The sequence below is a fragment of the Phycodurus eques genome, chromosome 17 (genome assembly GCF_024500275.1).
Source record: "Phycodurus eques isolate BA_2022a chromosome 17, UOR_Pequ_1.1, whole genome shotgun sequence".
Taxonomy (NCBI): Eukaryota; Metazoa; Chordata; class Actinopteri; order Syngnathiformes; family Syngnathidae; genus Phycodurus; species Phycodurus eques.
Window position 1 is genome coordinate 4,653,731 of NC_084541.1, and position 26,808 is coordinate 4,680,538.

A 26,808-nucleotide genomic window follows, 5' to 3' on the forward strand; every position below is an offset into this window, starting at 1 on the left:
GTGGTAAACCTTCCAAGTGTGACTCAGTAGATATAGTGAATATACTCACTGGAGACAAATGGTCAGGTGCTGTACAGCTCAGGTGGAATGGGAATAGGGAAATCCTGGGACCGATTCGTGTCAACATGTTGTCAAACTGGGCACAAGTTAGCACTGGAAGTTGCAGTCCCCAGACGCAGCTTCTGGAAAAAGCGGTGAAATACGCCAAGCTGCATGTGCTTCTGGATGGTGTTGTGGACCCATTACAAATATGTTTGGACTCCCACAACGAGTACAACGCCATAATACAGGTCACATCGTCGTCCATTGCTGTTCATATTTGCATATACTGGCCACTCATGCCAGAGTGCTACATTTGCACACTGATTGAGGAGTATCTGTAACATTTGCACAACCATCATTGTCCCAGATGATCGCACTACTCGTCACTTTAAACCGCATACACTCCTTGAAGTCTCAGCGCCCTTTGCACAATGGTCATTGCACCGGACTATTGCAATATTAGTCATTCGAACTGCTCTAAGTGCTAGAGGACTCTGCATCTTTTTGCACAATTGTTTTTTGTCAATGTCTTTATGTCTCCAAAGTGTTCTGTAAATTGACTGTCTGTTGTACTAGAGCGGCTCCAACTACCGGAGACAAATTCCTTGTGTGTTTTGGACATACTTGGCAAATAAAGATGATTCTGATTCTGATATGGCAGGAGGAAATATTGTCTTCGCCTCCCGAAGGTGAAGCCCCTCCTCTTTCATGGTTGTGACAGTGCAAAAGGAGCAAATGTGCATTCAGTGACTCTCGCGATCAAACAGAAGCGGGGGATGCGAGGCAAAATGAATTTCCACATCCAGTCTGAAAATAGCATCAGTGTGTGCTGGGGCCGACAATGAGGCAGCGCCATAGTGCATGCAGGCGTCTCTGTTTTGCTTTACAGCAGCTACGGCGGTCTGTCAAAATTTGTCTTTGCATGTAACCGGACCGTGGTGCAAAACAGATTCAGGGTCGCAGCCTTCGATAAGTGCGCAAAATCAGCTGACCGCGCAGTCCCATACTGCAAGTCTGGTGTGGTTCTAGTTTGAATGGCGCCCTGTGCGAGACCCCTCGATGCACCTTCCCTCCCCCATCATCTTCCCGCTCATCATCATTGCTAATGGCATTGTTTAGGCTGGCACAACTACTGCACAACCCCTTTTGCCATAAATTAAAAATAAATAAGATGACAATTTCTTAATGGGATGATAAAATAAACATCTATAATTAATTAATTCAGTATATCTATAATTGTAGCGGCCGAAATGAGTTTTCCTCCGCAGGGTGTACGGGCTCCCCCTTAGAGATAGGGTGAGAATTTCGGTCATCCGGGAGGATCTCAGAGTAGAGCCGCTGCTCCTCCACATTGAGAGGAGCCAGATGAGGTGGCTGGGGCATCTGATTCGGATGCCTCCCGGACGCCTCCCTGGTGAGGTGTTCCGGACACGTCCCACCGGGAGGAGACCCCGGGGATGACCCAAGGACACGCTGGAGAGACTACGTCCTTCGGTTGGCCTGGGAACGCCTCGGGATCCCCTCGGAAGAGCTGGATGAAGTGGCTGGGGAGAGGGAAGTCTGGGCATCCCTGCTAAAGCAACTGCCCCCGCGACCCGACCCGGATGAGCGGTAGAAAATGGATGGATATCTATAATTGCATAATTATATATACAGAATGGAGGGTATAAATTAATATACAATATGTTTAAATGAATGTCTATTGCTACAGGCATGTTTGTACATGCTGTTTACTAGCTGTGAACTGGCTCAGACTAAGACTAATACAGAAAAACAAAGCACATACAAAAAGACCTAAAAGTAAAAGAAAGAGTTATTAGGTTTTTAAACAAACATGTTTTGTTTGTTTAATGACATTCCTTTATTTGTACAGAAAATAAGTTGGTGACGTATATGACGTATGTCTACAAATGGACATGAAAAAAACATGAGCACCAAGCAACAACCTCTGGTGCTCATTTGAGAAGCAGACCAAAGTGTTTCTGTTCACCCTTGTTTATAATGTGCCTTTGTAAGAAAAAGCTACGCTTGTGACCAAAATGTACACGCGCGGTACATACCTCGCTGGTTACACTGAAATAAATAGGAGCCAGCGAGAGTTTTTTAAAATATCCACACTTACATTAATTCTCACCCAAGTCCACTCTTTAGCAACCAGCGTCTTCCTTCACTATTAAGCTTATAAATGTGATAAAGTACAATACTATAGATCCAGCATCAAACACCTATACAGGCTCGTTGTTCAGTGTCCATATACGTATTAGGGCTGCACGATATACAATGGTGTGAAAAAGTGTTTGCCCCTTTACTGATTTTTCACACACTCGTCAGACCATAGAGTATTTTCCCAAAGGTGTTAGGAATCATCAAGATGTCTTCTGGCAGACCTTAATGTTCGTTTTGCTCGGCAGTGGTTATCATCTTGGAACTCTGCCATGCAGGTCATTTTTGCTTTGTCTCTTTTTTATTGTGGAGTCATGAACACTGAACTTACCTGAGGCAAGTGAGACCTACAGTTCCTTGGATGTTGTTGTGAGGTCTTTTATGACCTCTTGGATGAGTCGTTGCTGTGCTCTTGGGGTAATTTTGTCGGCCGACCACTCCTGGGAAGGTTCAGCACTGTTCTTTGCTTTCGCCATTTGTGGATAATGACTCTCACTGTGGTTTGCTGGAGTCCCAAAAAAATGGCTTTAGAAATGGCTTTATAACCTTTTCCACACTGATAGATCTCAATAACGTTCTAATTTTTCCTGAATTTCTTTAGATCTCGGCATGATGTTTTGCTTTTGAGGATCTTTTGGTCTTCTCCACTTTGTCAGGCAGGTCCGATTTAAGTGATTTCTTGATTGAGAACAGGTGTGGCAGTATCAGGCCTGGGTGTGGCTACAGAAATTGAACTCAGGCATGATAAACCACTGTTATGTTATAACGGAGGGTGGGGGATGGGGGGGGGGGCAATCACTTTTTCACACGGCCATGTAGTTTTGGATTTTTTTTCTTCCGTAATAATAAAAAACATTTAAAAATGGCATTTTGTGTTTACTTGTGTTGTCATTGACTAATATTTACATTTGTTTGATGATGGGAAACATTTGGTAAATAGACTGCATTTATATAGCACTTTATCTACACCATCACAGTGCCCAAAGTACTTTACAAGCCTCACATTCACCCACATTCATACACCAATGGGCGACTGCTGGCATGCAAGGCGCTGCCAGGCACACTGGGAGCAAATTTGGGTTCAGTGTCTTGCCCAAGGACAGTTCGACATGCGTAGCCGGGATTCAAACCAGTTACCCTTCAGTCACTGGTCGACCTGCACTACGTACCGATTCACAGCCGCCCATTTAACATGTTGGTGTACTGTTTTATGCAGTGAATCAACTGTAATATTAAAAAGTGACCAGCAGGGGGACCTGTTTGGACATGCTAATTAGATTAGTACTCAAGTTACGGTAAATTATGACGCTTTAAACAACACAAGGAGGAGCCCAGAGTGTTGTATAATCCTTGTATTATAACTATGAAAGAGAACATGGGAAAAAATGTACAACTGCTGCATTTCCTATTTCGATCTTCAGAATGAAACTAGGATGGCACGACACACTGCGTGACGTGCGTTCAGGGACACTGCGTAAATGGGAGCGAATGTGTTCTGTGGCTCTTTTGTAATACAGTACATCATTTTAAAAATGCATTATGAGGAAAGTTATTATTTATGTCAGAATGTTTTAGTTAAAACTGTACAATCACACTGCCATAATATGGAATAAAATATGAGTAGATAAGAAAAAATATTTTCTGAATATAGTCAGGCAGAGCTGCTCAGAATGCCATCGTTGCTGTCATACTGTGGTGCGTGTTTTTGTTTGCACATTAAGGACAAAAGTCCTGTTTTTGTTTTAATTCCTTATTTAACAAAAAAAAAAAAAACACCATTCAAGCAACACGTTTCTCCTCATGTTTTTGAGGTTGTAGGGTGAAAGCTGCAGCTGGCTACTAGTGTAGATTGAATGGGTGGCAACAATGGGAAAATGAATGCCAGTAATGTCAGCAACATGTTGAAAACTACTTGTGTTTGAGCGCTGAAAGTAGTTAAAATGTTTGAATTATGAACTGAACTAGTTAATATTTGAAACGGTGAACTAAACTTTGAACTAGTTTACATAGAAAATAAACTATACCAACAGTGATCCTGTATTTTTTCACATCGCAATATATATCGCAGGTTTAAAAAATAGCAATGTGATGTTTTTCCAATATCGTCCAGCCCAAATACGTATCCAATCGTTCAATATGCAGGGGTGAGTCGGCACCTTCAGTTTTTCATGATGATCCAGTCCAATCGAGTTCGACCTTTCAAGCTATCTCCAAATGTAGTGGACGTTAAAGGTTCAGGACTTTTATTACGTCATGGGCTGCTATTACAGTATGGGGTTCTCTCATAGAAGCCCATAACATAATAATTGCCCATAACGTAATAAACGCTCAGTTATTACATCCATCCATCCATCCATTTTCTGAGCCGCTTCTCCTCACTAGGGTCGCGGGCGTGCTGGAGCCAATCCCAGCTAACATCGGGCAGGAGGCGGGGTACAACCTGAACTGGTTGCCAGCCAATCGCAGGGCACATACAAACAAACAACCATTCGCACTCACATTCACACCTACGGGCAATTTAGAGTGTTCAATGAATGCATGTTTTTGGGATGTGGGAGGAAACCGGAGTGCCCGGAGAAAACCCTCGCAGGCACGGGGAGAACATGCAAACTCCACACAGGCGAGGCCGGGGATTGAACCCCACTCCTCAGAACTGTGAGGCTGACGCTCTAACCAGTCGGCCACCGTGCCGCACAGTTATTACATTTGCAAATATATTTATTTTCCCAGGCCAATAACTAATAATAGTAATAATTAGCCAATAATGTATTAGTACGTTATTGGTGAAAAGTGTTGGTTCAGGACTTTTATTACGTTATTGGCCAGTTGTCACATTACGGGCCTATTACTTTTTAAAAAGGGCTAATTTATTACGTAATACAGATGGGCTACTGCAGATGCTGCTGACCCTGGGAACTCACTTTTTGTTTTTGTTTGAACTTAAAACAAAGACGAGTTAAAGAATAATATTTCAGTTATACTGAAATTTTGGACAACTTCATTTGCTGTAGAAAACTTAGGTTATCTTTTTGTTTAAGTTTTGGTTTAACTTTATAAGACATGCTACTGATCCCGAGAGCTCCTGAACTTTTTCTTAAAATTGTAAAACAAAGATGTCTATCGTCTGAAAGTCTTTTCACACTGCACCTGGCAAAGCGTCTGGCGCTCTCGACTTTCCCATTCATTGTGTATGTGCTAATTGCGCGACAGCGTGTTTTGACGTGACGCCGAGCTATTCTGGGGTTTTGATGCAGTGACGTCAAAAAGCTCCTCCAATGTGAGCGGGGCTCGCGGAGTGATTTCTGAGTGATATTTTGGTGGACCTGTACTGTAAACAGCAAGGGGGAAATGGCAGAAGGCATAATAATTTTGGTGTCCCACTAACCTAAACTTTGGGCGAATAGAAAATTAATATACCGAGATGTTACTGCAGGAGGCTTTCAAACTACCTTTCAAAGCTCCCTGCAGTCTGAAATAGCCCTCGAAGCGCTCTTCCTAGAACCAGAAAGCTCATGAACGGATTTAACTCCGAGATGGTGCCGTGAAATTGGCATGGTACATTTTCATTCCCTTTTTTTTTTTTTTCCTTTTTTGCTGCTGCGTCATCACGTCCTCCTTAAAATAAGCGAAGTTAGGGATTTATTTTCCAACAACGATAAATACATATTCCTGAATTGCGGTCCAGTCAGCGGGGAAAGCCTCCAGACTCCCTATGAAGCTGTTACGTCACCATGTCCATTCCATTTCCAATTCAACGTTGCGCTTTGACGCGGGGGCATTTCACAATGAAGAAGTGCAGTGTGAAAAGGCCTTAAGATAAAAAAATAATAATAATAATATGTTGCACATCTGAAAGCTGTTTAATAACCATGCTTAAAGGCATTTAAACAAGTGTTGGGAGTTTGTCCATCCATCCATCCATTTTCTGAGCCGCTTCTCCTCACTAGGGTCGCGGGCATGCTGGAGCCTATCCCAGCTATCATTGGGCAGGAGGCGGGGTACACCCTGAACTGGTTGCCAGCCAATCGCAGGGCACATACAAACAAACAACCATTTGCACTCACAGTCACACCTATGGGCAATTTAGAGTCTCCAATGAATGCATGTTTTTGGGATGTGGGAGGAAACCGGAGTGCCCGGAGAAAACCCACGCAGGCACGGGGAGAACATGCAAACTCCACACAGGCGGGGCCGGAGATTGAACCCCGGTCCTCAGAACTGTGAGGCTGACGCTCTAACCAATCTCCACCATGCCGCTTGGGAGTTTGTATTATTCAAAATTTTGACGCTAATATTTTCCATTTTACTGCAAATCAATATCGGCTCCAAGTATCGGTTATCGGCCTATCGACTACGAGTAAGTGGTATTTGCGCTGAGATAGCGATAGACCGATATGTTTTTATCCGTCTATCTCTCATTATTGACAAAATATTCTGAAAGTTCTTGAGTGGTGATAATAGTGGTTCTCTGTAAACCTAGTGTGCCAGAAGAGAAATCCTGATAATGAGTCTGATTTACTTTTTAAGGAAATGGTCGTGGTGAAAAATATTTTCGGGATGAGCAGCTGCACAAGCTCAACTGGTTCAGGTATTTCAGGGAGACGAATTCCATAAACAGCCAATTCTGCTGTCTATACAACATGCAGGGAATACCACATTTACTGATAATACTGGCACTGCCAGCCTAAAATTTTACATTTTTATGATTTAATTGGCATAACTTGTAATTAATGTTTATTTTGTGTCAAAAATGTTAAACTTGAATTCAAATTTAATTTAGTTTTGGAATTTATTGTCAAAGTATGTCTCAGTAATGCAGTAAAAATGAATGGAAATATGAATATCTTACTTTTCAGAGTGTACGTAAAAAAGGTTAGTCTGGAACCCTGTGCATACTGTATGAGTTGGAAGGACGGTTATATTAATATTCATTACATTTTATTCTCACCTTTGTCTGTTTTGGAAGTCTCCTCATGGGCCAAAGACCAATCAGTCTTCTTTCTCTTTATGACAGAAGGCCATTTCTTATCAAATGTTGTTGGATTATACTGTGGGAGGCTGTTAAACTTCTTTTCAAATTCTTCTTCGAGTTTTCTGATGAGTTGAGATAAGTGTTAACATTACTGACCATATACTCAAAGGGAAACAGACACAAGAAACTGGCCACTTCTCAACAGTGATCATGGGAGCAGTGTGGAGCCCATGGAACATTAATTCAAGCACATTTTTGTAGCGCACTAAAATGTATGTGATTGACTGATTTACTTCTAAAGCGGTTTGTAACAATCTTCCTGCTTGAATTATATAATGTAGACCTACTCAAAGCAGCATGACTTGTAATTTCTGTAAGATTTGGCAAGAGATGTTTTAGTGAAACTGAAAAGAACTGGTGTGTGTGGTTAATTAGTCTTTGCTGGTTTTAGTTTGCCTAACTATCAAGTTTGGTTAACACTTATGTACATTTCCCCAAAAATATCCGAGTAATGTGACTCACCCTTGTGAAGAATCATCTTTGGACTTGGATTTTTTTAGTCTCTTGGTGTTATTAGATGCCATTTGGGATAGTGTCCAGCTATCCTCGCCAAAGTTTGCTTCATGATCAGAAGCACGAAAGGCACCTCTTTTACCTAGAGATAAAACCAAAATATTATTGACATTGTTCATTAAAATAATGTGAACACATTGGATATATAGTGGTCAAACAACAAGTACCACGGTCAATATTGGCTCTCAGCGAGGTCAGCATCCCTTCAGAAACAAGGGTCTTGTACAAGGCGCCTTTACAGCTCCTCTCGGATTTCCTTGCACCACGGATCTTTGTATTGGCCTCAGTTGGCATTTCCATCCTATTGTCATCCTCTTTGAGCATCACAGATGAAGACTTGTAGGGGACCTTTGGGCATCCCTCCATGCTGTCCTGAATTTCCTTGCTTTCTATACTCGTTTCTTCTATCTCTGTCATAGTACTCATCTCTTCTTTTATTTCATCTTACAGGCATGATGCTGCACATACTTGCCACTATCATTAACCAGGTCTTTGTCTTTGACAGTCTTAACTTGGGGTTTACTCTTTATTTTGGGTGGACAAGACATATCACCACCTGAAACATATTGGATTTTCATCTTGGGCATCTCTGAATCCCTCCAGACACTTTCAGCCACTGTCTCAATTCCAAAGATAACCCCAACATCAGAATCTGTAGGATTTTTAAGGAATTGCTCTGAAGAATGTAGAGTTTCATCATTATCATTTAACATGACCTCCTCTTTCTTATTCTTTTTGACACATTGATTTTGGCTGTCAAGTTCCAGGGAAATTGTCTCAGTCAAAGTGATTGGGGAGTGGGAAGGTAATGTATTCGAGGTGAGAGGGCAATCAACATTTTCCAAGTTCTCCTCTTTAAGACTATTTGCTGTAGTTTCATGGAAAGAGGCTGAAGATGAGCTGGTTACTTGCCGAGATACAGCTGTGTCCATCTTCCTAGCTTCAGATGCTAAACACATCTGAACAGAAACAAAAATGTCCTTTTGTCAATTTCATGCTTTACTAGAACTATCAAGCAATAACCTTCCGTAATGTACAGTATGTACACACGATATAATTGTTGGCACTTCTGTGTTAATGAAAGAAAAACCCACAGTGGTCACAGAAATAACTTGAATCTGATAGAAGTAATATTAAAAAATAATCATGAAAATTTGCCAATGAAAATCACTAATTGCTAATGAATTGTGGTTCAACAGAATTATTATTTTTTTAAAAATCATGAAACAGGCCTCGGCAAAAATGATGGTACCCTTTATATTTTGTTGCACAAAGTTTTGAAGCAATCACTGCAAACAAATATTTTTTGTAACTTTCAATGATACTTCTGCATCTCTGAAGCAGGTATTTTGGCCCACTCAATATAAATAAACTGCTCTTGTTGTCTCAGATTTGAGGGTGCTTTCTCCAGACGGCATGCTTCAGCTCCTCCCACAGATGTTCAATAGGATTTAGATCAGGGCTAATGGAAAGCCACTTCAGTCCAATATTTTGCTCTTACATATTGGACACTTCAGTCTTAAATATTGGACACTTCAGTCCAATATTTTGCTCTTAGCAATTCTTGGGTGTTTTTAGTTGTGTGTTTTGGGTCATTATCCTGTTGCAATACCCATGACCTGCGACTAAAACCAAGCTCTTGAAATTTCATTGTATCCTGTACAGATTCGAGACACCCTGTGCTAACTGCACAAAGCAGCCTCAGAACATAACAGAGCGTGTTCTATTCTTGATATACTTCATTTTGGTGTCTGTGAACTAGAGCTGATGTGCTTTGCCAGAATGGTCCAGTTTTGTCTCGTCTAGGACAGTCTCCTAGAAACTTTGTGGCTTGGTTTGGCAAATTCCAGTCTCACTTTTTTATGATTTATTTTCAACAGTGGTTACCTCCTTGGTAGTCTTCTATGAAGTCCACTTTGGCTCGAACGACGACGGACGGTGCAGTCTGACACTGATGTACCTTGACCTTGGAGTTCACCTATAATTTTTGTGTCTGTGAACAGAGAGTTGCTGTGCCTTGCCAAAAAGTTTGTTTTGTCTCATCTGTCCATAGGACATTCTCCCAGAAGCTTTACGGCTTGTCAACATGCAGTTTGGCAAATTCCAGTCTCGCTTTTTCTGATTTAATCTCAACAGTGTCCTCCTTGGTAGTCTCCCATGAAGTCCACTTTGGCTCAAACAACGAGATGGATTGTGCAATCTGACACTGATGTACCTTGACCTTGGAGTTCACCTTTAATTAATTAATTTCTGAGCTCTTTTGTTACCATTTGTATTATCTGTCTCTTCAATTACTCATCAATTCGTCCACGGAGGTTGGCTACAGTCCAATGGACCTTAAATTACTGAATAATATGTGCAACTATAGTCACAGGAACATCAAGCTGCTTGGAGATGGTCTTATAGCCTTTACCTGTAACGTGCTTGTCTATAATTTTCTTTCTAATCTCCTGAGACAAATCTCTCCTTCGCTTCCTCTGGTCCATGTTTAGTACACAGCAGTCAACACTTGGCACTCTTTAAAAAGGCCGACTGACTGATTACAAGTTTGAAGACACGTGTGATGCTAATTAGAGGACACACCTTGTTTGAACATATCCCCATGGTCAATTTAATCTTTTCCATCATTTTTGTCGAGGCCTGTTTCATAAGTTGATTTTTTTAAATATTTCTGCTGAACCACAATTCAAAAGCAATGTCCAATTTACATTATTTTCACAATCTGTTTTATTATTACTTTTGTCAGATTCAAGTTATTTCTGTGACCACTTTGGGTTTTTCTTTCATTAACAGTACCAACAATTTTATCCACAGGTGTAGTGCTATAACCAGATACATACAGTACATACGTACAGTATATACAACCCCAATTCCAATGAAGTTGGGACGTTGTGTTAAACAAATATAAACAGAATACAATGATTTGCAAATCATTTTCAACCTATATTTAATTAAATACACTACAAAGACAAGATATTTAATGTTCAAACTGATAAACTTTATTGTTTTTAGCAAATAATCATTAACTTAGAATTGTATGGCTGCAACAGGTTCCAAAAAAGCTGGGACAGGGTCATGTTTACCACTGTGTTACATCACCTTTTCTTTTAACAACATTCAATAAACGTTTGGGAACTGAGGACACTAATTTTTGAAGCTTTGTAGGTGGAATTATTTCCCATTCTTGCTTGATGTACAGCTTCAGCTGTTCAACAGTCCGGGGTCTCCGTTATCGTATTTTACGCTTCATAATGCGCCACACATTTTCAATGGGAGACAGGTCTGGACTGCAGGCAGGCCAGTCTAGTACCCGCACTCGTTTACTACAAAGCCACGCTGTTGTAACACGTGCAGAATGTGGTTTGGCATTGTCTTGCTGAAATAAGCAGGGGCGTCCATGCAAAAGCGCTGCTTGGACGGCAGCATATGTTTTTCCAAAACCTGTATGTACCTTTCAGCATTAATGGTGCCTTCACAGATGTGTAAATTACCCATTCCTTTGGCACTATCACAGCCCCAAACCATCACAGGTGCTGGCGTTTGAACTTTGCGTCCATAACAGTTCGGATGGTTCTTTTCCTCTTTGGCCCGGAGGATACGACGTCCACAATTTACAAAAACAATTTGAAATCTGGACTCGTCGGACCACAGAACACTTTTCCACTTTGCATCAGTCCATCTTAGATGAGCTCGGGCCCAGAGAAGCCGGCGGCGTTTCTGGGTGTTGTTGATAAATGGCTTTTGCTTTGCATAGGAGAGTTTCAAGTTGCACTTACGGATGGAGCGCCGAACTGTATTTACTGACATTGGTTTTCTGAAGTGTTCCTGGTCCCATGTGGTGATATCCTTTACACATTGATGTCAGTTTTTGATGCAATGGTGGCTGAGGTATCGAAGGTCACGGGCATTCAATGTTGGTTTTCGGCCTTGCCGCTTACATGCAGTGATTTCTCCAGATTCGCTGAACCTTTTGATAATATTATGGACCGTAGATGATGAAATCCCTAAATTCCTTGCAATTGTACGTTGAGGGACATTGTCCTTAAACTATTCGACTATTTTCTCACACAGATGTTCAGAAAGAGGTGAACCTCGCCCCATCTTTGCATGTGAATGCAATTCAGGGAAACTCCTTTTATACCCAATCATGACACCCACCTGTTCCCAATTAGCCTGTTCACCAGTGGGATGTTCCAAACAGGTATTTGATGAGCATTCCTCAACTTTTTTTTTTTTTTGCCACCTGTCCCAGCTTTTTTGGAACGTGTCACAGCCATAAAATTCTAAGTTGATCAATAAAGTTGATCAGTTTGAACAATAAATATCTTGTCTTTGTAGTGTATTGAATTAAATATAGGTTGAACATGATTTGCAAATCATTGTATTCTGTTTTTATTTATTTTTAACACAACGTCCCAACTTCATTGGAATTAGGGTTGTACATACATACATATGTACAGTACATACAGTATGTATATACACACAGGGTGGGTGAAAAACTAACTATGCATTCAAAATATACGGATAAATTATATGAATAAATATATGAATAAATTCCATATTCCTAATACAAATGGATTTAAACAAATTATTTATATTTATTACATGGGACAATGAAAGTCAATCTCCATATTTCAAAGTAAGCACTTCAACCAATTTCCTCAAATTTGGATATCGCTGAGAACCTCCTGAATCTGTGTCTCGAAGTCTTCCAGTGTGCAAGGTTTCGTGCATTTTTTTGTAATGGCTTCAGTGATACTGAAAATTCTTTCAGCAATTTCTAATGCTGAGTGCCCAATTTACTTTTCAAACACCCTATACACATACAGTGGGTACGGAAAGTATTCAGACCCCCTTACATTTTTTACTCTTTGTTATATTGCAGCCGCTTGCCAAAATAATTTAAGTTAATTTTTTTCCTCAATGTACACACAGCACCCCATATTGACAGAAAAAAAACCGGAATTTTTGAAATTCTTGCAGATTTATTAAAAAGATAAAACTGAAATATCACACAGCCATAAGTATTCAGACCCTTTGCTCAGTATTTGGTAGAAGCACCCTTTTGAGCTAATACAGCCATGAGTCTTTTTGGGAATGATGCAACAAGTTTTTCACACCAGGATTTAGGGATCCTCTGCCATTCCTCGTCGCAGATCCTTTCCAGTTCTGTCAGGTTGGATGGTGAACTTTGGTGGACAGCCATTTTCATGTCTCTCCAAAGATGCTCAATTGGGTTTAAGTCAGCGCTGTGGCTGGGGCATTCAAGAACAGTCACGGAGTTGTTCTGAAGCCACTCCTTCAATATTTTAGCTGTGTGCTTAAGGTCATTGTCTTGTTGGAAGGTGAACCTTCGGCCAAGTCTGAGCGCTCTGGAGAAGGTTTTCGTCCAGGATATCCCTGTACTTGGCCACATTCATCTTTCCTTCGATTGCAACCAGTCGTCCTGTTCCTGCAGCTGAAAAACACCCCCACAGCATGATGCTGCCACCACCATGCTTCACTGTTGGGACTGTATTGGACAGGTGATGAGCCGTGGCTGGTTTTCTTCACACATACCGGTTAGAATTAAGGCAAAAAAGTTCTATCTTGGTCTCATCAGACCAGAGAATCTTATTTCGCACCATCTTGGAGTCCAGGTTTTTTTTTTTTAGCAAACTCCATGTGGGCTTCCATATGTCTTGCACTGAGGAGAGGCTTCCGTCAGGCCACTCTGCCATAAAGCCCCAACTGGTGGAGGGCTGCAGTGATGGTTGACTTTCTAGATCTTTCTCTCATCTCCTGACGGCATCTCTGGAGCTCAGCCACAGTGATCTTTGGGTTCTTCTTTACCTCTCTCACCAAGGCTCTTCTTCCCCGATTGCTCAGTTTGGCCGGACGGCCAGCTCTAGGAAATGTTCTGGTCATCCCAAATGTCTTCCATTTAAGGATTATGGAGGCCACTGTGCTCTTAGGAACCTTAAGTGCAGCAGAAATATTTTTGTAACCTTGGCCAGATCTGTGCCTTGCCACAATTCTGTCTCTGAGCTCTTCAGGCAGTTCATTTGACCTCATGATTCTCATTTGCTCTGATATGCACTGTGAGCTGTTTGGTCTTACATGGTAAGGTATAATATGGTATAAGGTCTTATACAGACAGGTGTGTGGCTGTCCTAATCAGGTCTAATCAGTATAATCAAACACAGCTGGACTCCAATGAAGGTGTAGAACCATCTCAAGGATGATCAGAAGAAATGGACCGCACCTGACTTAAATACATAAGTGTCACAGCAAAAGGTCTCAATATTTATGGCTGTGTTATATTTCAGTTTTTGTTTTTTAATAAATCTGCAAAATTTCAACAATTCTGTTTTTTTTCTGTTAATATGGGGTGCTATGTGTACATTAATGACGGGAAAATTAACTTAAATGATTTTACCAAATGGCTGTAATATAACAAGAGTGAAAGATTTAAGGGGGTTTGAATACTTTCCGTACCCACTGTACATATATACAGTCTATACACACCGAACTTAAACGGACTGTAATGGTTAGTTTCTGCTTTTATGATACAAAGCCAAAATATACAGATATCAGTATAAAGCTATAACTGGGAATATGACTAACACCTATTGTTAAGATGTTGAACATATACTGTACACAGTATATAAACCACATAAGCAAATTTACCTCAGCAAGCTGAAAGAGTGCAGACCATCTGCACGATTTTCTGTCAGGCAGTACAGATCCCAATGACTGCTAACAGAAAGAAAGCATGTTTTAGCTCACTCTTTCCCTTATGAAAGTTGTCTTGCAGATGCGACTCTTGTCTAAATTCAGTATTACGATGACAGTAATATGCACTCTCTAGTAATTGAATTAACCTCAGTTTGTACCTCAAGTGAGGATGGATATGTTTTTCAGCCACACCACATTAACATTGTTACGAAAATAAACGTAAAATATTACAGCTGCAAGAAAGCTATTAAGGGCCCTCGCAGCCCTGGGCTCATTGGGGTACTGACAGATAGGGCTACTAGCACATTGCGGCTCCACTGAATACACATGCAGGCCACACTTTTCAAATTGATATTTGTATAAAATATTGAAAACCGTATTCAGTGAAATCCCGGTTTACAAACGTTTTTCGTTCCGTGACCCTGTTTGTATCTCGAAACGTTCTTAAACCGAGGTCATACCTGTATTCCCCATTGAAATTAATAGAAATGCAATTAATATGTTCCAGACTCCAAATTAAGTAATACTTGCTTTTTTATCAGTGTGTGGTTAAAAATATAGTGCAATATAGAAATAAGTGAAAACACACTATTCTATTGCTCATTAACGACAGCTACAGCTCCTCATTGAAGAAGAGCTTTTTATGATAACAGCGGGAAATTCATATATAGGTGTTATTTCTTTTGTCTGTTTTTTTTTTTCTAATTCATTGGTTGATTTTGGCACAACCGCCCTATTCAGTAAACGATTTTTTTCAGTAAAAGGGTGGTGAATAACCAAATTAAAAAAAAAAAAAAATCTGATCATGTACATCAAATAAATTTTTTTTTTAAAACATATAGGAGTCGACAAACACCTGCCACCATTGGAATTTTTAACTGCCCAAAAACTTAACAACACATGCATTGGGCCCGACAGAAACATTGTTTGCTTTAGTCACTTAAATGACTTAATGAAGAAGCTGTTTGCTGACAAGACTTTGTCATTGTGTGTGCGTGTGTGTGTGCAACACCATATGATAGGGCTAATGTTGCCATATCCACTGCCAAAACAACAATAGAAACATCTGCAACTAACTGCAAGGTGTTTTCTCAAGTTAGATGTCTGTCTTTGATGTTGTCCGTCAGCACCACACGTCTCTCTGGCCAAAAGACCTTCGTTGCGATGGCAGGATGTAGGACCTTTTGTTCAATGTCAACGCATGACTAATTGGGCACAAACATCTGATATATATTTTTCAAAATCTGTCAATGTGCATAGGAATGTTTTCACTGAGCGTACATGAGCTTTACATTCCGTTCTCCTTACATCAAATCTTACTCGTTTCACCCAGTTTTGTTCCCCGTCAGACATTTCTCCTCTGCTTCAAATACACTTTGAGCTACCAGAAAGCATGATGTAGGACTGATAAAGAACTGTCCAGCTGTTCAAATTCAACCAAAGTCATCCTATCGCCCTCAACAGTGCCAATATTCACTGCGCGTGGACGCTGTTAACAGAATTTGCCCAGTATTTAAGTAATTGCTCAAAGCTGGTATAATAATAATGCCATGTGATGATTCACCAGTCTGAACTCCAATATTGAAGAATGAAGAAACTTTGACCTTAAGGCCAGCCGACTGCGTCTCGATTTTGTAGAAGATTTGCAAGCTGTTAATGCCGTAATAAATGTTCCAACTCCTTAGGCTCCAAATCCATACACTATTTTGAGCCAAATTCCACCCGGTACTAAATGGTTCTCAGTTGTTGACCTCTCAAATGCTTTTTGAACCGAACCGGTTCACAAAGACTCACAATTTTGGTTTGCATTTACCTTCAAAGGAAAAAAGTACCCTTGGACACACTTAGGGGCTGTCGTGCAGCCTCACCCTCTTTTGCGAAGCACTCACCCGAAGTTTTGAACCTTTGACCCGAGTGCAGGCCATTGTCGACACACCCAAATTGCTTACAAAGAAACAAGAATCTTTTTTTGGAATGTGTTCTTAATGTCGACATTTCATCCCAAATTATTCTGCTTATGACTGCTGTGCACTCTATCACCCTGGACAGGTCACTCACTTTCTCATCACATGTCAAATGGACGCCTGATGCTACTGCCGGTTTCGAACATCTGAAGTGTTTCCTGCAATCCTCCCCCACTCTTGGGCTTCCTGATTCATCCAAGCCCTTTGTTCAGTTTGTGGGGAAATTTCATGGCAACATGACTTCCGTGTTACTTCAGCGTCATGGAGACCTCCTTCGCCATGTGGGGTACTTCTTTCGTCAACTTGATCCGGTGGCACAGGGCCTTTCTGAGTGCCTTCGTGCTGTGGCCACCTATGAACAGGCTGTCACCACCCTTATGTGACTACATGGGGTATTCTCCGCTAACTTTGTGTGCGTTCGTCACTGTGTAAGTTCTATCTTAAAAGAACAACGCTCCTTTCACTTGACAACGAAGTGCTGTTGGGCCTCCCCCATGTGACAGTGCAGCGTTGCGATACTCTTAACCGTACTACTCATGCCTCTGCCTGACGAGGGGGAGCCACACTCTTGCGTCTCCGAGTAACAACATCTATGCACACCTCTTGTCGATCCTTCCGGCACACCTTTCCAAAACTCAGACTTAATTTTTTTTATGTTGATGGCTGCTCATCACAAGACCCTGACGGAGAGTCCTACCGTAGTGGCTTCGCTGTTGTTGATGACTTCCACATTGTGACTCCCTCACCCGCTGAGTTGATAGAAAGGTCTGATGTCTGCCGCCTACCGGAAAGTAAATCTGTCACCATCTACATGGACTCTCTTTATGCATTTGGAGTGGTTCATGACCCTCTGGCGCCACTGCAACTTTTTTAAATCTGACAGCAAACCTATTCTTTACCATGACAAGGTTGCTGCTATCCTCGACGCCATCCTCTTCCCTTCTGTTATCGCTGTCTGCAAATGTACAGCACACACCAACATGTCTGACCCTGTTTCTCAGGGGAATGCGCGTGCAGACGCTGTTGCCAAGGCTGCCTCACTCCGACCTCCGCCTATCCCTCCTCTCCTCACTCACCCCTTCCCTCACATGCCCCTCTACTTCTCACTAATCTTCACTCACTGTCTACTCCAACTGAACGCACTTTGTGGCGACAGTGCAGGGCGTCTGTCACCCTCGTCGTATGCATGGCGATAGGTCATAAGATGAGCAGAAGCTATAGGTCATGACCTCCAAGCCGGGCAACGATCCTTCCCTTCAACTGTTGCGTGCACACTCACGCACTTGTGCACATTCGTCCTGCAACCCAGCAGAAGAAAGAAGATGACATCTCCCTGGGGTTTCAAACCCCTCCGCTGTGCTGTAGCATTAATTGCTGTAATTATAGTGACCAATACGTGCATTGATGAGGCCACTTTGACAGTTGACACAATTTTGTACCTTACGAGACGTAACAACTATGACAAGCTTCTTTGGTTACATGTGATCGCCACTACCTCTGCTAATTTTACTTCCTACGGTATGAATATTAGGTTTCTTTACGCCTTTCACATGGCATGCTCTCAAAATCATTCTACTATGTTTGTTCTTTCATGCCACAGGCCGCTGTAAACCCACAAGTAGTGCCTTCCGCACATCCCAATTCAGTCATCACTCTTTCCTCAAAACCTTAACTTCTTTTATCAGTCCACAGTACCTTAACCAAACCATCATTGCTAAAACAGGTTCTCCTCTCCCCTACATCAGTGTGACCAGAGATGTTGATGGTTTAAACCCAAAAATGATTCGGGTGTGGTCCCTTTGTTTGGCCCGATTCACATTCGCCGCAGAGAAAAATTCCGCTGTTTTGCTATGTACAATACCCTATTTGGTCCGTTTGCATGTTGGGGAGGTGGCAAAATCTTATTGCCATTCTATATCTGTACCATGCACAACCTTTGTCTCTAACTCCTCTCTGAACAATTCCCAAACTCTTCCACGTACTACCTGTCTTCCCCAATTCCCAGACTCTTCCTGGTACTACCTGTCTTCCCTACATGTCAGCACCTGACCCTTTGGGCACGTGGACTTTTGAGGGCGTGTACTGGCTTTGTGGACGCTGTGTCTACACTAGACTCGTTCCCGATTGGTCAGCTCGAATCGCCCCTATTGTTTATACATTATCTCTGGAACACCCTGTTCCCGTCTTCATAGACAGGCCCAATTTAAAGAACATGATCCAGTTTGGGGAACAGATATTCCCACCGATCATATGGTTTGGAGAACAGGTACCAAGGTATTGCACTCTCTATTTCCACAAATTGTGGTGGTTAAGTTGACGTTGCGCTATAACTCCCAATATTGCTTTTTTCGGTAACAATTCCCTGACCATTCTTGAGGTTTCACGTGTAGAAACTAATGCAATTTGTGAGTTTGCCATCCAAAACCGCATGACATTTGCGTGGTTATTGGCTTTTCAAGCCGGTGTTTGCAGTCTTTGGAACCAAACCCGGCATTAGAAATCTCACTGTGCGCCGCGATGCCATTGCCCGCGAAAAATTTCTTGATTCTAGGTGGTTCACTGGACACGGTCGGCAGGCTCGTCTATATCGTATTGCACTTGTTTTCAGTGTCGCTCCTCTTGTACACTGTTTCTTGTCTTGTTGTCTAGTCCCTTTGCTTAAATCTTTCCAGCATGGTTGGTTACGCGTTTTTCCAGTATACGTGTGTGGCCCCGACAGACCCTCGAACTGTCATTAACGGAACAGAGGATAGGAACCAAAAATGCACGACTCCAAACCAAATGGACAGTTTCAAAAAGAGAGGTTTAATATACGGGCAGAGTTTACTACACAGGCAGGCAATCCAAAAAAGGCAACAGTATCAAAAAACGTGAGGCAAAAAGGCGAGGTCGATAATCGGAACAGGGTCTAGTCTTACTGTGAGTCTGTGACGTGGAAAGAAGGAATGCTGGAACGTGACGACAAGGTACAACAAACTGGTGACGAGAAAGAATGAAACATGAAGGTTAAATGCAAGGGGTGATTAGGGTGAATGAGGCACAGGTAGTGAAAATGCTCTCAGGAGCAGGTGTGTGCGAGACAGGGGGAAAACAACAACTGGAACACACACCCATGACAGTACCCCGCCCCTTAATGGCCAGCCCCAGACGTCCCCGCAGCCCCGAGATGCGCAACGTGGAAGTCCCGAATGAGCAAGTCATCCACGATAAACGCAGACGGCACCCAAGAACGTTCCTCAGGCCCGTAGTCCGCCCACTCCACCAGATATTGAAACACCCTCCCCCTCAGACGAGACGACAACAGCCGCCTCACATTGAAGACAGGGCCCCCATCCACGAACCAGGGGGGAGGAGGGTGCCTGGAAGGCGGGACCAGAGGGGAAGCCCGGGCGGGCTTGAGCAGTCTGATGTGAAAAGCTGGGTGGACCCGCATCGACCTTGGGAGCCTAAGCTTCACCGTGACAGGGTTGATGATCTTTGTGATGGGGAAGGGCCCAACGAACCTGGGAGCGAGCTTCCTGGACTCCACCCGGAGTGGAATATGTTTTGTGGCGAGCCAAACTCGCTGAACCTCTTTGTCGTTCAGGGCCGGTGTCCTCCTACGGTCAGCTGCCGTTTTGTAGGACCGTCCCTGGCACAGCAGCATCTGGCGGGCTCGCTCCCAGGTCCTCCTGCAGCGTCTCGCCAAGGTCAATGCCGCTGGAACTGTGGCCTCTTGGGCTTTGGCAGGAAATAGAGATGGTTGGTAACCATGCACAACGTGAAAAGACGATAGACCAGTGGATGCAGAGGGGAGGGAATTGTGAGAGAATTTGACCCAAACAAGTTTCTGAAACCAGGATCGTGGCTCCTGTGAAGTGAGACATCGGAGCCCAGTCTCCAGGTCCTGGTTCAGCCTCTCAGTTTGTCCGTTGGTTTCGGGGTGAAACCCAGATGACAGACTGACGGTAGCACCTATGAGATTGCAAAACTCCTTCCAAATTGTGAAATGAATTGGGCACCCCTATCAGATACCACATTCTTGGAGAAACCATGGAACTTGAACACTTGATGTATCATTAACTCGGCAGTGTCTTTATCTGAGGGGAGTTTTGGAAGTGCAATGAAGTGTGCCATTTTAGAGAATCTGTCCACGACTGTGAGAATGGTGGTATTTCCTTTCAAGGCTGGTTATCCCGTCACAAAGTCTACGGAGATGTCTGACCAAGGACGTTGTGGTATTGGCAGGGGTCGCAACTCCCCAGAAGGACGTTTACGGGAGGACTTGTTAACAGCACATACCTGGCAAGCATTGACATAATTTGTAACATCCCTTCTAACATTGGGCCACCAAAAGCGCTGTTCGACCACAGATTGAGTCTTGGCAATGCCTGGGTGACATACAGTCCGGTTAGTGTGAGCCCAGTGAATGACTCTACACCTTAAGGTCGGGACCACATAAAGCCTGTTTTCAGGGCAATTTTCTCAAGGCTCAGAGTGTTCTTCAGAGTCTCCTTTACCGCAGTCTCAATGTCCCAAACAAAAGCAGAAACGAAACATGACTTTGGCAAAATGGTTTTAGGCTCTGACAAAGAATTCTCTGCGCAGATAAACCGCGATAAAGCATCTGGCTTACCATTTTTAGAACCAGGTCGGGAGGATAACATGAAATTGAAATTGAACTAAAAACGGAGTATGTGCCCACTCTAGCCAGTGCCTCCACTCCACCAAAGCCACCTTGACTGCCAGCAGTTCACAGTTACCAATGTCATAATTTCTCTCGGCTGGGGTCAGTTTTTTTGAGAGATAAGCACAATGTTGTAACTTACCATTCTTGAGACATTTCTGGGAGAGCACTGCTCCTATACTGGCATCAGACGCATCAACTTCTACCACAAACTGCTGTTTGAGATCTGGCAAAGTGAGGATGGGAGTGGAGGTAAAGCTCAATTTAAGTTTCTGAAAAGCTGTCTGACAAAGCGGGTTCCATACGAAAGGTCTGTGTGGTGACGTAAGATCATGCAAAGGCGAGGCTCTAGAACTGAAATGCCGAATGAACTTTCTGTAGAAATTAGCGAACCCTAAGAACCTTTGTACGTCTTTGCGTGACGTGGGAGTGGGCCAATTAGTCACGGTATCAATTTTGCAACGGTCCATTTTGATTTCACCTGGAGCCACCACGAACCCCAGAAAAGAAACGGACGCCTTGTGGAACTCACATTTCTCAGCCTTGACACAAAGTTCGCTCTGTTGTAACTGCCGCAACACAGAGCGGACATGAATGATGTGAGTCTCCTCATCCGGGGAGAATATCAAAATATCGTCCAAATATAAAAAATTTACAAATTCAACATGTCACGCAAGACATCATTGACAAAATTCTGGAACACAGCTGGAGGGTTAGTTAGTCCAAAAGGCATCACCAAATACTCGTAATGTCCCGTTGGTGTGTTGAATGCTGTTTTCCATTGATCCCCCTTCCTTATCCTGACTAGATATGCATTTCTTAAATCAAGTTTGGTGAAAACCTTGGCTCCCTCGAGGAACTCAAAGGCGGTGGAGATGAGAGGAAGAGGGTACCTGTTTTTCACGGTTATGTCATTGAGACCCCGGTAATCGATACAGGGTCGCAGAGTCTTGTCCTTCTTGTCCACAAAGAAAAATACGGCTCCCGCAGGGGATGAAGATGGGCGAATAATCCCGGCTGCCACTGATTCATCCACATACACCTTCATAGCCTTGTGTTCCGGCCCTGAAAGAGAGAATAACCTCTCTTGTGGGGGTGTGGTTCCAGGCAGCAAGTCAACTGCACAGTCATAAGGTCTGTGAGGTGGAAGAGATTTGGCCTTGGACTTGGAAAAAACATCGTTAATGTCCTGGAAACAGGTGGGCACCTGAGATAAGTCAGGATCCCCAGATGGGGTCTGTGGATTGTCATTTGAACATCACATGGAGGCTTGAAACAGTTCTGGGCACAATTGCTGCTCCATGACATAACCTGCCCAGAGGACCAGTCAATGTGGGGGTTATGTAATTTCAACCATGGGTTCCCTAAAATACGGTCATGATTCATGGCGTCAAAAACATGAAAACTAATGCATTCCGAGTGGGAATCAGGAAATCTGCAGCATAGGTGTTGCGGTGGCGTTTTATTTGAAAGGTTCTAAGGTGCATCCGTCTAACGAGGAGGGAGTTGAGTAAGTTTGCGTCAGAACCAGAGATGATCAGGAGAGCATAGTGTCACTTTAGGAAGAACCCGGGTAGGGTCTTCCTTCATGAAATTTAGACTCACCGCTCCCGTGCCCTTGTTACCGGCAACCTTGACGTGACAGTTGCTCACGGAATGACCCAACTGACCGCAGTAGAAGCACCGCCCTTCCCTTAGCCGGCGTTGACGTTCCTCAGGGGAGAGACGGAACCTGCCCAGTTACATGGGTTCATCCGTGGTGACACTAGCCAGTGGATTGGGACCGGAAACAGGGTAATCTGCCTTGGTTTGGCTGGTCACTGAGGCTCGTCCTCCAAGTACGCGGTGACGCAGCCCTCCACCGAACTCCGTCCAGCTCACGATCCAAAAGCCTCTTGTCGATCTTTACGGCGCGAGCGATGAGTGTGTCCAAGTCGGTCGGCAGGTCTAGTGGGACCAAATGATCCTTAACGGCGGTGGATAGTCCTTGTAAAAATGCATCAAGCAGTGCCCTGTTATTCCACTGACTCTCAGCTGCTACAATGCGAAACTCAATCGTGTAATCTGACACCCTGCACTTGCCTTGTTGTAAGGTCACAAGGGAGCGAGCTGCCTCACGATCTGGCGAGGTAAACTGAAAAATTTGCTCCATAGTCTTTACGAAAAAAGCCCACGAATGACACGCGGCGGAATTGCGGCTCCATTCAGCAGTAGCCCATGCCTTCGCACGACCAGTCAGGTGGGAAATGATGAAAGCGATTTTTGCCCGCTCGGTGGGAAAGGCAGCTGCCTGCAGCTCAAAATGGAGTTCGCACTGAGTGATGAACGGGTTAATATTCCCAGAATCTCCAGAGAACCTCTCCGGTCAAGAGAGCTGTGGGCAGACAGCAGTGGAGGTGACAGGTGGCTGCATGGTAACTGCTTCACATGAAAACGGTACCGTGGCGGCATCAGTTGTTGTGCCAACTGGTTCCTTCTTTTGAATCATTTTCATAAGAACTTCAAACTGCGAGGCCACCTGTCCCAGCATATTGTCCTGATGCTCTGACAGTCTCTCTAGATGAAGGTGGAGGGCTTCAAGCTGCTCATCCTGCTTTGAGAGGCATTGACCCTGTGCTTGAAGGGCTTTGTGCACCGGGTCTGAGTCTGCTGGGTCCTTGTTATGGCCAGTTCGTTCTGTCATGAACGGAACAGAGGATAGGACCCAAAAATCCAAAACAAATGGACAGTTTCAAAAAGAGAGGTTTAATAGACAGGCAGAAGTCGGTACACGGGCAGGCAATCCAAAAACAGTATCCAAAAACGTGAGGCAAAAAGGCGAGGTCGATAATCGGAACAGGTTCTAGTCTTACTGTGAGTCTGTGACGTGGAACGAAGGAATGCTGAAACGCGATGACAAGGTACAACGAACTGGCGACTAGAAAGAATAAGACACAAGGTTAAATGCAAGGGGTAATTAGTGTAAACGAGGCACAGGTGGTAAAGATGCTCTCAGGAGCAGGTGTGTACGAGACAGGGGGAAAACAAAAACCGGAACACACACCCATGACAGAACACTGTCCTCTCCTACTTGTGGCCTGAACTGATCCGGACTCGGATTCTTCCGTCTATCTTTTTTATGAGACTGAATTACAACCCGCTTATGAAAGTTTTATTTCACCTACATTATGGTGTGAAACTCGAGATGTTTTTTTTTTTTTTTTTTTTTTCTTCTCCAGGTTAATTGAAGAGTCCTGGTGGTTCGGGACTTCTTCCATTTACAGAAGATGGAGGCCACTGTGCTCATTGGAACCTTCAAAGCTTCAGAAATGTTTCTGTACCCTTCCCCAGATTTGTGCCTTGAGACAATCTTGTCTCAGAGGTCGACAGACAATTCTTTTGACTTCATGCTTGGTTTGTGCTCTGACATGCAATGTCACCTGTCGGACCTTATTTAGACAGGTGTGTGCCTTTCCAAATCATTTCCAGTCCACAGGTGGACTCCAATTAAGTTGTAGGACCCTCTCAAGGATGATCAGTGGAAACATGATACACATGAGCTAAATGTTGTGCTTCGTGCCAAAGTATATGAATAATTATGGACGTGATTTCCTAGTTTTTTATTTTTTCAAAATTTTCAAAAACTTCCCAAAATTTTGTTTTCACATTGTCATTATAGGATACTATATGTAGACTTTTGAGGGGGGGAAATTATTTATTCCATTCTAGAATGAGGCTGTAACATTCCAAAATGTGAAAAACGTGAAGCGATGTCAATATTTTCCAGATGCACTGTAAATGTGTTGTTGTTGTTTAAACTAAAGTTAATACAGAAATGGTAAAATAAAACATTTTGCAATTGGCATTATGTTTTGGCTGGTGATGAGCATTCCAGACAATTTTCATCATGCATGACGAGTGTTGATCAGCTATGCATTTTTTTTCACAATTCATTATTGTTTAGTCATGACTTCTAATAAAATCTATCCAATGTGTGTGTGTGTGTGTGTATAGTGTGTGTATCTCTCTCTCTCTCTCTCTCTCTCTCTATATATATATATATATATATATATATATATATTGTGTGTATTTACAACCCCAATTTCAATGAAGTTGGGATGTTGTGTTAAACAAAAACAGAATAGAATGATTTGCAAATCTTGTTCAAGCTATATTTAATTGAATACACTACAAAGACAAGATATTTCATGTTCAAACTGATAAACTTTATTGTTTTTAGCAAATAATCATTATCTTAGAATTTTATGGTTGCAACACGTTCACAAAAAAGATGGGACCGGTGGCAAAAAAGACTGAGAAAGAATGAGAATCAGAATAATCTTTATTTGCCAAGTTTGTCCAAAAAACACACAAGGAATTTGTATCCGGTAGTTGGAGCCGACGACAACAGTCAATTGACAGAGAACACTTTTGAGACATAAAGACATTGACAAAAAACAGTCACTGAGCAATAAAGGGTTGCTAGTTATCTGGTAATGAAACATTTTTTGAAAAAGAATGTTGGTTTTTTTTGGACAATTGTGCAAAAAGATGCAGAGTCCTATTGCACTTAGAGCAGTTCGAAAGACTAATATTGCAATAGTCCGGTGCAATGACCATTGTGCAAAGGGCGCCGAGACTTCAAGTGAGTAGTGCGATAATCTGGGACAATGTTGATTGTGCAAATGTTGCAGATACTCCTCAATCAGTGTGCAAATGGAGCAGATGCTGCTCTGGCATGAGTGGCCAGTATTGGTCAACAACAGATATGCAAACAGTGTAGCTTGGAGAGACTACTACAGTGAGTGCACGAGTAATATATAATTGGCCCCACAGAAATGTGACAACAAACTCAAGTCAAAAAATTGCCAGCATGTTGGAATGGAATTGTAGGTTAGGTGTTTAAGAAGTTGATTGCAAGATGGAAGAAGCTGTTGGAATGTCTGCTAGTTCTAGTTTGCATTGATCGGTAGCGCCTACCTGAGGGAAGGAGCTGGAAGAGCTGGTGACAGGGAGGTGGAGGGTCAGAGAGGATTTTGCACGCTCTTCTCTTAGTTTTGGCAGCGTGTCAAGTCCTCAAGGGTGGGTCGGGGGGCACCGACATTAATTTCAGCAGTTTTGATTGTCCGTTGCAGTCAGAGTTTGTCCTTTTTTGTAGAAGCACCAAACCAGACTGTGATGGAAGAACACAGGACTGATTCGATGACCGCTGTGTAAAACTGCCTCAGCAGCTCCTGTGGCAGGCCGTGCTTTCTCAGAAGCCACAGGAAGTACATCCTCTGCTGGGCCTTTTTGAGGATGGAGTTGATGTTGGTCGCCCACTTCAGGTCCTGAGAGACTGTAATTCCCAGGAACTTGAAGGTCTCGTCGGTTGACACAAGGCAGCTGGACAACGTGAAGGGGAGCTGTGGCAAAGGATGCCTCCTGAAGTCCACGATCATCTCTACAGTCTTGAGCGTCTTCAGCTCCAGGTTGTGTCGGCCGCACCACAGCTCCAGCCGCTCCGCTTCCTGTCGATATGCAGACTCATCACCGTCCTTGATGAGGCCGATGACAGTGGTGTGGAGTTTGACAGTTGAGGAATGCTCACAGGTGAACAGGCTAATTGAGAACAGGTGGGTGCCATGATTTGGAATAAAAGGAGCTTTGCTGAATTGCTCAGTCATTCACAAGCAAAGAAGGGGCGAGGTTCACCTCTTTGTGAACAAGTACATGAGAAAATAATCAAACAG

General features: G+C 43.0%; 1 protein-coding gene across 1 annotated transcript in view; it reads right to left on the reverse strand.

Annotated features, from left to right (window-relative positions):
• The window catches only part of LOC133416450 (HMG box transcription factor BBX), a 164,574-nt gene that overhangs the window by 41,833 nt on the left and 95,933 nt on the right, over window positions 1–26,808 (reverse strand). The window contains 5 exon segments of the mRNA XM_061703352.1: window positions 7,154–7,299; window positions 7,700–7,832; window positions 7,918–8,182; window positions 8,185–8,709; window positions 14,420–14,488. Of these exon segments, the coding sequence (XP_061559336.1) occupies window positions 7,154–7,299; window positions 7,700–7,832; window positions 7,918–8,182; window positions 8,185–8,709; window positions 14,420–14,488 (1,138 nt within the window).